Below are 18277 nucleotides of genomic sequence, written 5' to 3' on the forward strand. Positions count from 1 at the left end.
CCAACTTTGAGCTACCGTATCTCGGTGCTCGAAACTCCGATTCTCGATCCGCTTGTTTTGTCTTAAACCTTACTTGTACCTCTAATTGAGTTATAAATTTCAAGAGCTGGTTTACAACGAATGAATTCTGTCAAATTTCCAAAGTTAGCGAAAAACCAACCCCAACTCAATCCTGAACATTCTGGAACAGTGATTTCATGCTCATTTTTTAGTACTTTTCACTTAGATTCGTGAAAAAATGTCTTCTAAGAACTTTTAGTACTTTCCAAGAGGTTTCCAACGGTATAAAGTTTTCCAATTTTAGACTTGTATCGAGTGAGATACGATTTTTTTAAAGATCCATATCAAAATTGGAATTTTCCAACTTTCAAGGAAATAGAATTTTCAAGAACTCTTTATTCTTTCGACATTATGCAAACGTTTTAACCTCAATTTCCAAGATAAAAACCCAAATGCTCCTGTACTTTATGAAACGCTACTCGAACCTCGATTTACAAGTAATTAAGGTTCCTTTTCACGAAATTTTCTAGATTATTATAGTGCACGAATTATTTCTCGATAATTGGATTGTGTGAATAATAATTCACTATTAATTGCTCAGGCGCACACGATGACCTTCAAGAGGATCTCACGGTGGACGCTTGAACTTTCCTTGACCCTACTTGCACTTAATATTTGGTGAGTGTCAAGTGTATGAATACTTGTACTATCTGGACTTGATTCCTGCTTGGCGTATCTGATTACATGTTTAGCCTACTTGGCTTTGAAAATGGAGTCGAGTGTGTATTTTATCGCACTCGTTCTCATTTGAAACAAATGACTCATGCTTAACATGTTTTGCCTGGTTTACATGACTTGAAATACATGCTTAAACTTGTCAAATGCTTTATTACATGACATGATATGCTATGGCTGCATACGTCGTTGGAGTGAATCTCCTCGACACTTACATGATACATGGGAGACGCCCAAACTCATAGGCCGACCTTGGAACTCGAGCCGGCATGGGTTTGGTCGGGAACCTTGGTGAGCCATGAGAATCACATGATAAACTTGATCTATTTGAGAGATCTTGTTTGGCATACTCGTAGAGTATAGCCTTATAAATGTCGTGCGGGCCCGAAGTGGTGTAGGGTGGACGGATGAGAAGTAAGTGGTGATCTACGGTTTGAAAATATCAACCCGGTTGACGGAGAGTCATCGCAGGGAGATATACGAATGAACTGGCAAAGCAAGTGGAACTTAGCACCTGAGAGCTACTATATCCTTGAAGTGTTTCTGCTTACTTTCACTGGCTTTATTAATTACTGGTAATTATCTCTTGGACTGTTATTTGGGACTGTTATCTGGACTACGTGCTTGCATGTGTGTTCTTGGCCTCACGAGCGTTTTGCTCACCCTGTAGATTTATTTTCCTTAACAGGTTTGAACTCGAAGGTGTACTGGGGAAACCCTCCTAATGTGTTTTTGTTTAGGGTTTCTATTACATTTTGGCTATGCCCCTTGGTTTTGGATTGTACTTTTGGAATTGAAATGTAACTTTTGGGGTGTAATGTATATTTGGGATTCATGATATATTTTGAATACCCGACGTGCGGGTTGGATAATGGATGACTATTGATAAGCTTGAACGCTTCCGCATTTACTGTACTTAAGTTACTTACTTGTGTTGTGTAGTTCGATAATAAGCTTGAATGATTTGGCTTGAGTCCTGGCGAGAGTTAGGCAGGCGTCCCGCGGATACCCTTTGGTTCGCCTTAGTGGGAAGTGGGGGCGTCACAACATCGCTATTCCTTTGCCATAACAGAGAAAACTACAAGTTGTTATTTGGTTGTTGCACTAGTGATTTCTTCATCTAGTATGCTTTCTTCCTTTGTTTTTTTTATTATGTTTCACTTGCCTTTTTCCCCTCAAGATTGGGACTTTAGTATATCCCCATTTTAAATTTATGACCTTTATTGGTGAAAAGGAAGATATTAGTGTTCTACATGTTTCATGTTAGTCGAGTAAAGAACCAAAGTTAGATTTACTACCCCTTTTTCTTTTGATCCAAATCGATTGACTTTTTCAATTAGCTCCCAACCACAAGAATTATATTTCCCTAGAAGCTATTCCATAAAACTGTTGAAGGACAGCATGGAGCTAATTATCAATAAGAGAGGTTTATTCTGATCTAACCCTTTTATAAATTGTCCTCCGGCCTTGGTCATTTTTTTCTTGGGGTTATTTTGCTAACAATAATAATTATAAGTTGGATTTCATGAGGCTAATTAAGAAGGGAACTTACATAACATGGAATGAAGAATTAGAGGGCTTTCTTTCCCCCTTCATATTTCTCAAGATAAGGGATGTGTACTAGAAATAATCATATTATCTTGCTTGGTTATATACATGATTATACACTGTGTGCTCTTCTTTCTATCAATTTGTATGAATTTTCTTCTTTTATGTTCTATATATTAATAATATTTTGCTTATTGTTTGTCTTTTAATTGATTTTGTTTTAGTACTCATAAGTTTAATTGCTTCTTTTGGTATTTGGTATGTAGGAAAGGAAGAGTTATCTAGAAAGCAAGGCTACGGAGTTCTACATTTAGGTATGTTTTTCTCTTATTTTATTGTTGATTGCTAGATGTTCGATAGTTTGCTTCTGATAGCATGATATCAGATTCCTTGGTCAATTTTGCTTTAGATACTCTCTTCATGAGTCCTGCTTGAAGTAACTTTCTTGCACTCAATAAACTCTGCCATATCCATGAGGAGTTCTTAGGAACTTCAGTAGTAAGCATTGGCTTGTCCGGGAGATATTTACCTCTTATCACTTTGCGAATCAAAAGATTTGGTTTGGTCTAAACCCCCCATAGTTGCTTGGCCAGCATTGCAGTATTGAAATATTGAAGATCATGGAAACCCAAGCCCCCACTCTCCTAAGATCTTCACAGCTAATTCCAGCTAATGCATTTTTTGCTTCTCATCATCACTACCCCACCAATAGTCAGCCATTTTCTTACAAATTTCTTTACATAGTTTCTTAGACATGTATTATAGTTTCTTAAACATGCTAAAACAGTACAAGCAATTGGTAGGTATAGCCATAATGACTGACTTTAACATTACATTGTCATTGTGTTTTCTGTTAACTTAATGCATTGAACTGAAAGGTGCCGAATCTGTGCAATAATAATTATTAAAAAGTCCTAATTACCACCACAATTAATTATAGAACAAATCCAAGTACTGGAACAGGGACCCTAGGTGTGCAATGGGTTACTTGATTCACCCTATTTCCGAAGAGTTTGCTTGATCCGATATACCAGATTTATCTGTAAAAATATTAATTTTGCATACAATGGCAAGTAGGGTCGATTCCACAGGGAGCGGGTAGAAAATTATTTCTTTCCAAATCAATAGAATACAATTGGGGAATTTTTAATGGGAGGCAAATAAAAAAATAAGAATAAAAATAAAGTAAACTAAATTCAAAACTAATTCACAAAGCACAAGTTACCAAAAGTAGCAATTAATGAAATTCTACCCAAAGGATCAACTACTCAGGCACGGTCCAATTGATTGATCATCGATGCAAAGATATTTCATCCATTCATCACTAGGTTGGTTATAGCTATCAACAAGTTCTGACAACCAGTTCTTCCTTACTTTTTCGACAGACAATGTACGACCATTGACTGCTCCTCTAACCAGATAACAACCCTAGGTACGACCGTAGGAATTTAATTACCCAATTACATTAAAGCTAGAAGAACCCAACCCTAACTAATAAACACGCTAAGAGGGTTTATTTAAGCTAGATATTACGTTTTTCCAATATAAATTCAATTATGGTGGTTGTCACTGGGTATCAACTAAACGAACAATTACAGATTCAATTTAGCTAATATGACAATAGGCTATTAAATTAAATCAAATACCCGGCCGTTGATATTCAATTAATAAAATATCCATGAACAATTAATTCAGAAAACGCACGAATAACAACAAATTGGGAGAAATAATGAAGATTCGATTAGATCTCACAGATATTATGGACCACGCTCTCGCGTCAACCTTTGGGTAGAGAAGAAAATTAGCCGCTCCTCATCGTGTCAATCCCGCGTGATTTAATTGAGTTCATTCAATTAATTGCCGAAAAATTGGGGAAGGGGAATTAATTGCAATAACAACAGAGAAGGCCCTGCCTTCGTCTTTGTTTCGGAGCCGCGATTTACAAAGCAAAAGGCTAACAGAAATTGTCCAGAGCAAGCGTAAAAGTCAAAGAGGAAAATAGCCGTCTTGCCTATTCTAATTGCTACCGAAGAGAAGAAAGAAAAAGGGAAAAAGCGTCTGACAGATCTCTTCAAAAGGAGACTAAAAGCTAATCTAGTGATTCCCTGTGAATCTGGCTTTTCTATTCTTTTATAACCGCCGCAGGAGAAAGCATTCTAGGAGCAAAGCTTTGTCAAAGGGGCTCTGATCCCATGCTTCGGGTTCACGTGGACCGGGGTTCTTAGTAGGCTTTGCTGCAATTAATCCCGCGGGTCCGTCCTTTTGATGTACCTCCTCCGTTCTCTGGCGTGGTCACGCCATGAAATAGAGAGTCTTCTGAAATTTTGCCTCGTAAAAGCACTTTTTACACTAACCACCTATAATTCATACAAATATGAAATATGAGCAAAACCTTAATACTTAACACAGTAAGTTGCCAAAATTAGGACAAAATAACAGTGCAAAATGTGCCAAATAATTGCTCTATCAAATCCCCCCACACCTAGACAATGCTTGTCCTCAAGCATTTCGAAACTCAGAAGTACAACCAAGAGAGCAAAGGTCATGTAGTAATCTATACTAACACAAACATTTCAGATCCCTGACAATGTTGCCAAAATTAGAACACGCCGAACAGGTGGTAGTTCAAAGAAAATATATAAATATTAGGAACGCTCAAATCAACTTCACGGAATGCCATTACCATAGGTTTGCACATTTATCACATCTCCACCACTCAAAAGTGAACTAAATACACAAATCAACGGGATTTTAATAGGGTTGTAATGAGATTTAGATAAAAGGCGGGATAAGAGGGTGAAAATAAGGTGTAATGTGTCAAGAGAATGTCCGATATCCACCACATAACCACAACGCTTTACCGGGGAAATTTCCCAAGCAGGGTGTTTCCATTTGCTATTTCCACTGTGCAAGTGTCGCCAATTTTTTTTTTTTTTAACAGACGGCTTGCAAGACTTGGGCACGCCTTGTAGGCTGGAGTTTTCTGTTCACGAGCCCTTCTCTCTTTCTTTTTTTTTTTTTCTTCTTCACTTTTTTTCTCTTTATTTTTTTCTTTCGATCTCAGATGTACAGAAATAGCACCATACAGCATCTACTCTGAAAACACTTGCGACCATAGATTTATTTGCCTTGTATAAGTAATGAATTTCAGACATCTCTTTATGAAACAAGGTTGAACAAGAAAGTCTAAAAAAGGTCATGGGTTATCAAACACGGCTAACAACCAAAAGTGAAGAATAAAAGCTCAAATTGGTTCACTATTGGGAGACAAGATGAATGCATGATTTTTAGAAAGTTAAAGGAGGTTAAATCCTAAATGCCCTTATCATTTCCAATGCATCCAATTCAACAAAATGTGGTCTTGACATGTATAAAATAGCAAGTTCTAGAATGTCAATACCATGTGCGATACCCACTCAATCAAACAAAAATAGAGCAAACAAGAATAATGTGCTCATGCATGGCTCAAAAGCTCCCAAAAGTCACAAAAGTGGGTCAAGTCCAGTATATCCAACATTCAACAATACTGTCAAGGCAAAACGAAATGCATAGCTAGTATATCTAACCACATGCCCGTGCACCTTGATTGAGTTATTCATCATAGCAAAGAAGTCAGCTAACTACACTCTTTTCCTTTTCCTCCTTTTTTTTCATTTTTTTGTTTTTTTTTTAACAAAGCAAAAACAAATAATAAAAACCGTCCCCCCACACTTAAAACCTACATTGTCCTCAATGTAGTAAAGATAAATGAAATATTAGGAGAAAAGAAGAGAAACTTCCCTGACCACCGGGGAGGGAAAGCGAGACACTAAGGCGGAGGAGGGTGAGGCGGCGACGGACGCAACACGAACAGGAAGGAGAAGACTGAAGTTAAAACAAAGTGAAAAGGGATTAGACAAGACAGGATAAAAAAAAAAGTAGAAAAGTGGGGTTAGGAGAAATTTTTTTTTTCTTTTTGACTTTCGTTTTCGGAAGGGTTGGAAGGCGTGGGCACGCCTTGGAAGTTATAGTCTTTTGACCGTCAATTCCAAAACTCCATTCCTAAGGTGTGACGATCTAGCGTGGGCATGTCTAACTGCCAACTTCCTGTCACAAAATAACAACCCATTAAATGACACTAACACTTAACAAAAACTTCAAAAATATAAGAAAACTAAAACAAAAGAAGCCTTGGGTTGCCTCCCAAGCAGCGCCTTTCTTTAATGTCTTTGGCTAGACATAGCACCACTCTTTAGTTTGGATGTAATTGAATTTTTCTTGTAATTGGTGGCCCTCCTCCGGGATCCACGTGGCCATTGATTGCAATCTTTTTCCTAAATTTTCTCTTCATTTTCACCTCATGAATTGCTTTCATCCTATAGGACTTGTTCGCAGCAACCTTGAATTTACCCCTACAAGCAAACTTAGAAAATTCTTGCACAGAGGGATTAGTGGCATAAATAGCAAACACAGAATGAGAGTTAACAGGATGTTTCATTGTATAAAAAATATTGAAGTGGACTATTTCTCCATCAAATTTCATCGTGAGAGTACCCTTATTAACATCAATTTTAGTCTGGGCAGTACTCAAAAATGATCTTCCTAATATAATGGGTGATGGATTTGGAGCACTTCTATCATCCATGTAAAGCACATAAAAATCAGCAGGAAAAATTAATCCATCTACTTGCACTAAAACATCCTCAATTATCCCATCCGGATAAGCACATGTACGATCAGCCAATTGAATTATTATCCCCGTTTCTTTTAATGGTCATAAATTTAGAGAATCATAGATTGACTTAAGCATCACATTAATAGAAGCCCCTAAATCTATCATGGCATTTTTGATACTAGAATGTCCAATCTTACAGGGAATAGTAAACATACCTGGATCCCCGCATTTGGGTGAAAGTTTTCTTTGAAGTACAGCTGATACATTCTCTCCTACCATCACTCTCTCATCACCCCTTAGCTTTCTTTTGTTAACGCACTAGTCTTTCAAGAACTTTGCGTATTTGGGTACCTGCTTGATCACGTCCAATAGGGGGATGTTTACTTGAACTTTGCGGAACACATCCAGGATTTCTTTTTTCTTTTCTGCCCTCTTTTTCTTTTCCAACCTGCAAGGAAAAGGAGTTAGATTAGATTTAATAGGGATCGAAGGAATAGATGTTACCTTAGGGTCTTCGCGAATGCGCCCTTCCTCTTCAATCTCTTTTTCTATCTCCTCCTCACTTTTGCTTTTCGAATTTACCAACTTAGATCCCTCCACCTCTTTTCCACTTCTTAATGTCATGGCGCTTACGTTCTTGGGATTTGCCTCGGGTTGTGATGGCAGTTTCCCATAAACGTGGGACTCCAGGCGATTAATGGCAGTTGCCATTTGACTCATTCGAGTCCCCATGTCTTTCATGCCTGCTTTGGTGTCCTGTTGAAACTGAGTAGTGCTCGCGACCAAGGACCTAGTCTCTTGTTGGAGTTGAGCAGTGATCGTCACTAAGGCTCTAGTCTCATGCTGGAGCTGAGTGGTGGTTGTTGCCAAACTCTTAACAATTTCCTCCAAAGAATTTCCTGAGCTAGAGGATGAGAGTTGAGACTTTTGTTGCCAAGGTTGTTGAAATCCTGGTGGACGATTGGAGAATGCATTGTGTGGCCTATTACCATAGCTGAAATTGGGGTGATCTCTCCAACCCGGATTGTACGTGCTGGAGTATGGGTCGTACGATTTTCGAGGCGCGGGCATGCCTCCGGCCATATTTACCTGTTCCATCCCGTCCTCTTGCAACATGGGGCACGTGTCCGTGCAATGGTCCATACTCGTGCAAATTTCACATACTTTCTCTCGCGGCGTGTCTCTCATGGCTAATTTCCTAACAATAGACGTCAATTCTGACAGTTGTTGCTGTATGGATGAGGTCTCTACCTCGTTGACTCTACGGGTAGGGTTGCTTTCACGGAAGCCAAATTGCTGGGAGTTCTCTGCCATGGTTTCGATAAACTCCCATGCTTCCTTCGGTGTCTTGTTTGCCAGTGCTCCCCCACTCGCAGCGTCAATGATACTCCTATCAGTTGATTGGAGTCCTTCATAGAAGTATTGGATTAACAGTTGTTCACTAATTTGATGCTGCGGGCATCTAGTGCACAACTTGTTAAACCTTTCCCAATATTCATACAAGGACTCCCCGGGATACTGTTTAATGTTGCAGATTTCCTTCCTCAAACTCGTAGCCCGGGATGCAGGAAAGAATTTTTCCAAAAACTTCTTTTTTAACTGTGCCCATGTAGTAATACTACCTGCTGGTAGGTAGTATAGCCAATCTTTAGCTGCATCCTTGAGAAAGAACGGAAAGGCTCTCAGTCTAATTTACTCTTCAGTGACCCCAGGAAGTTTCATACTAGAGCAAACCACGTCGAACTACTTAACGTGTTTGTGGGGTTTTTCACCAGAGAGACCATGGAAAGAAGGTAAGAGGTGAATCAACCCCGACTTCAGTTCGAAAGCAGTATTCTCAGCCAAAGTGGGGAATGTGATGCATAAGGGCTGGTGAGTCAGCTCCGGGGCAGCCAGCTCCCTTAACGTTTGGGTGTTCGCCATGCTTACTTCGTCTTCTACTGACTCGTTTGCAATAAATAAGTGCCCTTTTTTTCGTCTCTTGGTTTTTTGCCTCCGCCTACGCGCTGTCTTCTCAACCTCAGGGTCGTATATCAATTAACCTGTGCGAGAAGAACGGGGCATAAACTAGCAAAAATACCAAGAATATAATAAGATAAAATAAAATTTGAATTTGAAAAGAAACAAATAATCCAAACGCCAACTCCCCGGCAACGGCACCAAAAATTGACAGGTGCCGAACCTGTGCAATAATAATTACTAAAATGTCCTAATTACCACCACAATTAATTATAGAACAAATCCAAGTACTGGAACAGGGACCCTAGGTGTGCAATGGGTTACTTGATTCACCGTATTCCCGAAGAGTTTGCTTGATCCGATATACCAGATTTGTCTATAAAAATATTAATTTTGCATACAATGGCAAGTAGGGTCGATTCCACAGAGAGCGGGTAGAAAATTATTTCTTTCCAAGTCAATAGAATACAATTGGGGGATTTTTAATGGGAGGCAAATAAAAAAATAAGAATAAAAATAAAGTAAACTAAATTCAAAACTAATTCACAAAGCATAAGTTACCAAAAGTAGCAATTAATGAAATTCTACCCAAAGGATCAACTACTCAGGCACGGTCCAATTGATTGATCATCGATGCAAAAATATTTCATCTATTCATCACTAGGTTGGTTATAGCTATCAATAAGCTCTGACAACCAGTTCTTCCTTACTTTTTCGACAGACAAGGTACGACCATTTACTGCTTCTCTAACCAGATAACAACCCTAGATACGACCGTAGGAATTTAATTACCCAATTACATTAAAGCTAGAAGAACCCAACCCTAACTAATAAACACGCTAAGAGGGTTTATTTAAGCTAGATATTACGTTTTTCCAATATAAATTCAATTATGGTGGTTGTCACTGGGTATCAACTAAACGAACAATTACGGATTCAATTTAGTTAATATGACAGTAGGCTATTAAATTAAATCAAATACCCGACCGTTGATATTCAATTAATAAAATGCTCATGAACAATTAATTCAGGAAACGCACGAATAACAATAAATTGGGAGAAATAATGAAAATTCGATTAGATCTCATAGATATTATGGACCGCGCCCTCGCGTCAACCTTTGGGTAGAGGAGAAAATTAGCCGCTCCTCATCGTGTCAATCCCGCATGATTTAATTGAGTTCATTCAATTAATTACCGAAGAATTGGGGAAGGGAAATTAATTGCAGTAACAACAGAGAAGGCCCTGCCTTCGTCTTTGTTTCGGAGCCGCGATTTACAAAGCAAAAGGCTAACTGAAATTGTCCAGAGCAAGCGTAAAAGTCAAAGAGGAAAATAGCCGTCTTGCCTATTCTAATTGCTACCGAAGAGAAGAAAGAAAAAGGAAAAAAGCGTCTGACAGATCTCTCCAAAAGGAGACTAAAAGCTAATCTAGTGATTCCCTGTGAATCTGGCTTTTCTATTCTTTTATAGCCGTCGCAGGAGAAAGCATTCCAGGAGCAAAGCTTTGTCAAAGGGGCTCTGATCCCATGCTTCGGGTTCGCGTGGACCGGGGTCCTTAGTAGGCTTTGCTGCAATTAATCCCGCGGGTCCGTCCTTTTGATGTACCTCCTTCGTTCTCTAGCGTGGTCACGCCATGAAATAGAGAGTTTTCTGAAATTTTGCCTCGTGAAAGCACTTTTTACACCAACCACCTATCACTACTACAAAAATAGTCTTTAGTGACACACCTATTATGACACTTTTAGCAAAATGTCATAATACAATCTTAATATGACATGCAATAGGAATGGTCATTAAAAAGGAAAAGAAGACACCATAACGACATCGTAATGCTAGAAACAGATTGAAAAAAAAAACAGAAAATGCTGAAACAAAATGGCGCTCCACTAAGACGCTTTTTTTTTCAAGAAAATTTGTAAGCCCCTCTCCAGAACCTACCTGACCTCAAGATCTACTCTTTCCTCCCCCAATTTTTTCTCTCCGGACATAACCAATCATCCCAATTGAGCCAGAGAACCAATCATGCATCATCATACACAACATCCATTCTCATGCTTTTGCACCTTATCTCATCGCACCGTTTTTCACCTCTCTAAGTAACTCTTGGATCCGTGGTTTGATTGCGAAGAGGAATTAGGGCATTCGAACCTAGTGATAATTAGGACATTTGAAGATACAGGAAGGCAAGATTGTGGTGGCAGACAAACGGTTAGTCTGCATTTGGTTTTTGAAAGTTATTTGCTTTTTGTGCCTAATTTTTTCATCTCTTGATTCAATTTTTTGTTGAGTTTTCCTTGCAAAATTAGGTTAGAAATTTAGGTTTGTAAGGCTAACATCCTGATATTAAGTGGGTTATTCTGCTTTTCATGAGTTTGGACTGATTTCAAGCATTTAGTGTTATATTTTTCCGGCAAAAAACATGAAGTCTAATAATGTTTGTTATGTGTTTGCTGTTTTGCCAGAAAGAAACTTTCAAAATATAGCTGCCCCATTTGAATAGTTGTTTAACCAGTTTTAATGCTGCTGGTTGAACTTGAAGATGCTTAAATTATGTGCTCCTAAACAGGGCAACATTGGGCGATACTTGAGTTGTTGGTAATTACCAAGTTCTTGGATTCGGATTCTGATTGTGATAAGAAACCAAATAGAGTTTAAGAAACTTTATTAGTCTAGTTTAAGCATCTTATTTTCAGCTTTGTTCATTCTTCATTTGATGGCTCTTGGAATTTGGTTTATTTGTTCTTCCTTGTAATTGGATTTTGGGGTTTTGTTAGGAAGATAGAGAGTCATCAAGCGACTAATAAAGTGCAGTAACATACTTAAGAAAGAGAAAGAATTATCCTGCAAAGTTCTAAAAAAAAAAGTTAAAGTTTCTAATGGTTATTCAGCCACAATTTCAAAGTCTGTGCACTTGAAACCTCCTAAACTATCTAGACTTAAGAGCCATGACAATCACATTTTAATTCAATAACTGTTACCAAAATGCTATAGAAAACTTCTTCCAAAATCGGTGCGGTCTCCCTTGATAAAGTTGTCCAACTACTTTAGAGATTTGTGTTCTAAAACATTTTGTCCTAGAGAACTTGTTCAAATGAAAAGTGAAATTACTATTGTGCTATGCCAGTTGGAGCGTGTGTTTCTACCATCTTTATTTGTTGTAATGGTTCATTTGACCATTCATTTAGCAACTGAGGCAAGAATAATTGGTCCAGTATACTATACTATCATTGGATGTATTCAATTGAAAGGTAATTATCATAAGTTTAAAATTTCATCTTTTTTTTTTCTTAATGTGATTAGTCTTATTATAACATAGTATTTTGTAATTATCTCATGTACCTATGCACCTTGAAGAATTATGTTTGAAATAGAAGTCGGACTGATAGTTAGAATGCAAAAGAGTACCTAATTAATGAGTGTAAATCACTGAAATTTGGGTTGGTTTGTAGTATTATGTAATGAATTTCTGTTGAGGAGTTGCTCTCTTGTGTATGATTTTCACAAACTTTATAAAATTGATACTTTCAAGGTTGGGGATGAAGTTACAATAAGGAGCATGATTGATCCAAACAGAATTTTGGCTATTGGAGAGGTTAGAAGTTTGGATCCTACGGCTAAAGTTGGTGACACACCTTTGGGGTCACGTTGGTGTGAAGTTCATGTGAATGTGCCTGTGGAGAGTAATGAGGAGTTGATGAGGCCATACCGTAATTTTCAAAAGATTAGAGATGCAATTGGAGTGGCTATTGTTTGGCCAATAAATCTGGTACTCTTTTGTCATACCTTTACCATTTGTCTAATGTAGTTATTATTTGTTTTCTAATGTTAAAACTGTAAAACAAGACCTGTGTGAATTGTAATTTGTCTTGTTTGGTTTACAACACTTGTAGGTAAGTATTGAAGAAAATTAAAGCAACATTGGGTCAAGTGGCAGTTTTTTGAAGGCATCTTCCTTGCTTGGTAGTTGAGTTGTTGTCCTGTGCGTCCTTTATATGTACACGACTGATTTAAAACCATCTAAATTAGTATGTAATTTGTAGACACTTTTGGTGTGGATTGTTTGAATGATGTACTTTTGCTCAAGTTTGGATGATTGTATTGCTTCTGTTATATTATTGTACTAGCTATGTTACAATCCTTCAAAATTTAGGATTTGAGATGCTTGTGCAGCAGGATGAAATGTGGTTTTTGACGTTAGATGATATGCAACAAGAAGTTGGAACACTTTAATTTGGATGTTATACTAACAAGTAGAAAATGTCATAAAAGCCTGATCTAGTTACTCTTCAAAAGTGTCATAATATTTCTATCTACTTATACTAAAAAAGCGTCGTGATATGTTATTGTACCCCAGCATTTCTTGTCATTTGAAAGTGTCATAATAGGCATAGATAATGACATTTAATAATGTCATAATAATGATAAATTGGGACACTTAAAACTGTTATAAACCTATTGTGACGCTAGAATGGATGACGCTTTCAGTAGAGCGTCATTATAGCCTAAACGTCATGACATAGATCTATAATGACGCTTTTGAATGTCATAGAAGGACATTTTTGTAGTAGTGTATAATTCATACAAATATGAAATATGAGCAAAACCTCAATATTTAGCACAGTAAGTAGCCAAAATTAGGACAAAATAACAGTGCAAAATGTGCCAAATAATTGCTCTATCACGAACAAAGCTACCAAAACTATCATATGAACATCCAACTTACAGAACATCTGAGAACACCCTAATGGATGGGATTTATTTAGGGTCGTGTAGGCAGGAAGCCCATTCAAAGGAAATGATTTGTGTTGTTGGCATCATTAGGATTCCATAGCCAAGACAACCTTTATTTGCTTTATATGAAATTAATAGTATCAAGGTTTTCAGGCTTTATGTTTTCATTTATTGGCAATATTTCTGTCTTTATTAGGGCCTACATATTTCACGAAAGGTTATGTTGCTGGGAGGTAGAAGTAACCAATTGCATGATGATACCACTTTCAGCTTAATACGTCTCGCTTGATATTGTCAATTCTTTTTCTTAGTTCATAGACTTTATCCATTCTTGTTTGAAATGCTTGTGTTGTAAAGCTCCAGTCTTCATGAATATTGTAAAACAAGAAATAACCACAACTAATAGGTTTATCACATTTAGCTAATAATGACCAAGTAACAAACTAAAAGCTGAGTTGGAACTAACTTTATCAATACACTATGAGTATCTGCTCTTGTATCATTGTTTGAGTATTAGACCAAGTAACAACTATTAGCTTTGATCCCAGGAAATTGATGAAAAGGTTCTTGACAATTCCAAAACAAATAACAAAGTGAAAATAAATGAAACACGAACATAAGAATTTACATGATTTGACAAAATTGACCTACGTCTATGAGCGGAAAAAGAGCAGAATTCCACTATGAAAAGGAAAATACAAAAAACAGGCCTTAGGAAAGTGTTTTTAGATCCAAAAAACACCTAATATCAAAACATAAGAGAGTCCAAAATATTTTTACTTAGCAAAAGACTTAATAACTCAAAGGTCCAAATAACCCACAAAAACTCTTTTGGCTTGATGCGTACTTAATCTCATCACAGGTGCACTCTATTTATAACCAACTAAGGGAAAGATTCCCTTGTACAAAAAATGATATAGGACAAAATCACACATAACAAATCCCTACCTTGGTGTGTTCTTAACATCGACAATTGCAAATCTACTCCACCTTCTCCACATAAGCTCCAATGTGCCTAAATCACCAATAATGAATACCAATCAAGTACAAGCCCTGCTTGAACTTGTAAATTGGAAGAAGTTTCGTCAACATATCAGCAGGATTCTCCTTGATATTGATATTCTGAACAAGAGCTTTCCCCTCAGCAATAGCATCTCGAATGAAGTGAAATTTCACATCAATGTGTTTCGTCCTCTCATGACACACCTTAATGTGGATTGAACTCAGGGGCAGATTTAAGGTGGGGGCACTGGGGGCCCAGTAAATTCCTATAATACTTATACAATTTTGACATAATTTTAAAGGTGCCCCCAGAGTTTTTTTAGAAAAAATGTGAAAGAATGGGTCACAAAATTTATATCATTCAATTTCCTCCTCTAGTCCCCCATTTTCCTCCCAATAAGGCCAAGTACTAATTATATCAGTCATACCTTTTGGTCCCCACTCCCCAAGTTCCCTTTCCTCCTCTGGTCCCTCATTTTCCCTTCACAACCGATGACCCCTCTTTCTTCCACGCCCAAACTAACTACTCTTTCTTTTTATCACTTTATCCAATCATATCATTTACTTCCTTTGTCCCCACTCCCCAATTTTCCTTTCCTTCTCTGGAGTCTGGTCCCCCATTTTCCCCCTAATAAGGCCACAACCGAGAGCCACTTTTTCTTCCACAACCAAGCCTGTTACTCTTTCTCTTGATCACTTCATCCCATTTAGAGATTGCACCAGAATCAATTGATCTTCTGGGAGGGACTTGGGTCCGCCACTAATTTGTAGCTTTTTTCACCAACTTTAGGAGACCATCAAAATCAGGTTCTAAACAATTACTTTTTATTATTATTATTTTGAATTTGTTTGCAAATATATTTCTAGAGCATGAGGCTATTACTATTTTAAAGAAATTTGAAAATTGATTAGTTAATGTAATAACTAATAAATGGGTTATTTGATAAATATTTTAACTTGTGAAATGGTGCTTTTATGGATTTATAATTTATTTTTTATTTTGCTCGATTAGTTTCTTATATTGGCATAATGTAATGATAAATAGAGGGCCATTTGACATATTTTTTAACTTTTAAATTATTCTTGTATGGATCCTTTTGTCTAATTAACTTGATTAGGTTCATATGTTGTGATTAATGATTTGATATAGTAATGAATAAATAAATCATTTAATGAATAACTTTAACTTGTGAAATAGTTCTTGGATAGATTTTATTGTACATTTAATATTTTAATTGGATTAGTATCTTATATATTGATTTTAATTTCTTTAGCTATGGAGAGTTATTTCAAAAGGAAATCAATGGAAAAAGAGTCATCTAATAAAGAAGAAGCCAAGGATAACGAAAGTGCAAAAAATGACAATAAAAAAAGTTGCCTGGGGATTAACTTAGATGAATTACTTGCTGATCTAGCCCAAAGAAAAAAAATTGGGGATTATCATCCAAACCTTCAAGATGAAATTTGGAGATATTACTTACAAAAGGAACCATGTCAACCTCGTGAGCATGTTTTTCCACAAAGAAAGATAGGAAAAAAGATGCGTCGATTTGTTCGGGCCTGGTTTGATGATTACAAGAATTGGTTAGAATATAGAATTGAAAAAAATGCTGCTTATTGCTTATGCTATTATCTATATAGACCAAATATGGGCAAACAATCTGGTGGTGATAGTTTCATTAAGAAAGGATTCACAAATTGGAAAAAAAGAAGAAGATAGATTTGATGTTCATGTTGGTGGTCCTAATAGCGCCCACAATCTGAGTGGAGTAAATGTCAAAGTTTATTAAATCAAAATCAACACGTCGAAGTGGCATTTTTTAAGCAACCAGAGAAAATGAAGGCTAAGTATCGGAGTCGTTTATTAGCCTTAATAGATTGTGCTAGATTTCTCCTACACCAAGGTTTGGCTTTTCGTGGTCATGATGAGTTTGATATCTCTGAAAATCAGGGAAATTTTCTTGAACTTTTGCACTTCCTTGTGGGTCATAATGATGATATAAAAAAGGTTGTTCTTGAAAATGCCCCTAAAAATCTCAAACTCATTGCTCCAGATATTCAAAAGAATATGTCAAATGCTTTGGCAAGTGAGACTACAAGCATTATTGTAAATGACATTGGACATGGATTATTTGCTATTTTATGTGATGAATCTCGTGATGCATCAACAAATGAGCAATTAGCAGTTGTTATCCGTTACGTGGATTCACATGGATATGTGATTGAGCGTTTTCTCGGCATTCTACATGTAAGAGATACTACTGCTCTTTCACTTAAGAAAACAATTGATGTTTTATTTTCAAAGTATGGTTTGAGCATATCACAAATCCATGGTCAATGTTATGATGATGCTAGTAACATACGTGGTGAATATAATGGTTTAAAAACTTTGATCATGAAGGAAAATGGTTCTGCATATTATATTCATTGTTTTGCACATCAGCTGCAATTGTCACTTGTAGGGGTTGCAAAGAAACATGTCCAAGTCTCTTCTATGTATAATACATTGTCTACCTTAGTGCATGTTCTTGAAGGTTCATCTAAAAGACAAGAAATTCTTAGAGAACAATGCCTTAAGAAAGTCGTTGATGATCTAATGACTGGAGATCTTATGAGTGGTCGGGGCTTAAATCAAGAAACTAGCATTCAAAGAGCTTGTGATACACGTTGGGGTTCACATTTTGGCTCGTTGTTAAAGTTGGTTCTTATGTATGATTCTGTAATAGATGTTCTTTTGATAATTGAAAATGATGGTCTGGTGGAGCAAAGAGGTCAAGCATATGCACTTCTTAATTCTTTGCAATCTTTTGAATTTGCATTTATTTTACACTTGATGAAGAAAATCATGGGAATAACGAATGCATTATCTGAAGCATTACAAAGGAAGGATCAAGATATTGTGAATGCCATGGGTCTGGTTAAAGTTTCCAAGCAACAATTATAAGCTACTAGGGAAGATGGATGGGATTTTTTACTTGATGAAATTTGTTTGTTTTGTGAAAAACATGAGATCATCATTTCGAAAATAGATGAAATATTCATTACTAGTGGGAGATCTCGAAGAAAAGTTCAGCAAATTACAAACCTTCACTACTATCGAGTTGAGCTATTTTGTGCTGTGATAGATTTACAACTCTAAGAACTCAACAATCGTTTCGGTGAAATCAATATGGAGTTGCTTCTTTGTATGGCATGCTTGAACCCAAGTGATTCCTTTGCAGCATTATATAAGAAAAAGTTGATTCGTCTTGCAGAACATTATCTTTGTGAGATTTCTAAGTTGGATATTCTTGCACTTGACACTGAATTGGATACTTATATTAATGACTTGAAATCAGTTAAGAAATTTCTCGATTTAAGAAAAATCTTTGATCTAGCTCAAAGGTTGACGGAGACTAAAAGGGATATTATGTATCCATTGGTTTATATGCTCTTAAAGTTGACTTTGATTTTGTCTGTTGCTACAACTACAGTAGAAAAGGGCTTTTTCAGGTATGAATATAGTGAAAAATCGGTTACGAAATAGAATGAGAGACACTTGGATGAATGATTGTTTAGTTATTTATATTGACAAAAATATATTTCATGAAGTTGAAAATGAGAAAGTTGTAAACCGTTATCAAAATATGAAAACTCGTCGTGAACA

The 18277-nt window shown here is 36.7% G+C and overlaps 2 protein-coding genes and 1 non-coding gene across 3 annotated transcripts; 2 read left to right on the forward strand and 1 right to left on the reverse strand.

The window, feature by feature from the left end:
- Nucleotides 1-6354: 6354 nt before the first annotated feature.
- Nucleotides 6355-8860, reverse strand: LOC113752065. The gene is made up of 3 exons (XM_027296205.1): nucleotides 8690-8860; nucleotides 7442-8596; nucleotides 6355-6369 (listed from the first exon to the last, which is right to left on the reverse strand). Exons 1-3 carry the CDS (start codon nucleotides 8858-8860, stop codon nucleotides 6355-6357), a joined length of 1341 nt encoding a protein of 446 aa, XP_027152006.1.
- LOC113754582 lies at nucleotides 8382-8488 on the forward strand. The gene has a single exon (XR_003465264.1). It is a non-coding gene; the product is annotated as a small nucleolar RNA R71 (small nucleolar RNA).
- A 7608-nt stretch (nucleotides 8861-16468) lies between the features above and the next one.
- LOC113752066 (zinc finger MYM-type protein 1-like) lies at nucleotides 16469-17575 on the forward strand. The gene has a single exon (XM_027296206.1). It carries the CDS (start codon nucleotides 16469-16471, stop codon nucleotides 17573-17575), a length of 1107 nt encoding a protein of 368 aa, XP_027152007.1.
- Nucleotides 17576-18277: the final 702 nt, after the last annotated feature.

The sequence above is a fragment of the Coffea eugenioides genome, chromosome 11, assembly GCF_003713205.1.
Source record: "Coffea eugenioides isolate CCC68of chromosome 11, Ceug_1.0, whole genome shotgun sequence".
In the NCBI taxonomy this organism is placed as follows: Eukaryota; Viridiplantae; Streptophyta; class Magnoliopsida; order Gentianales; family Rubiaceae; genus Coffea; species Coffea eugenioides.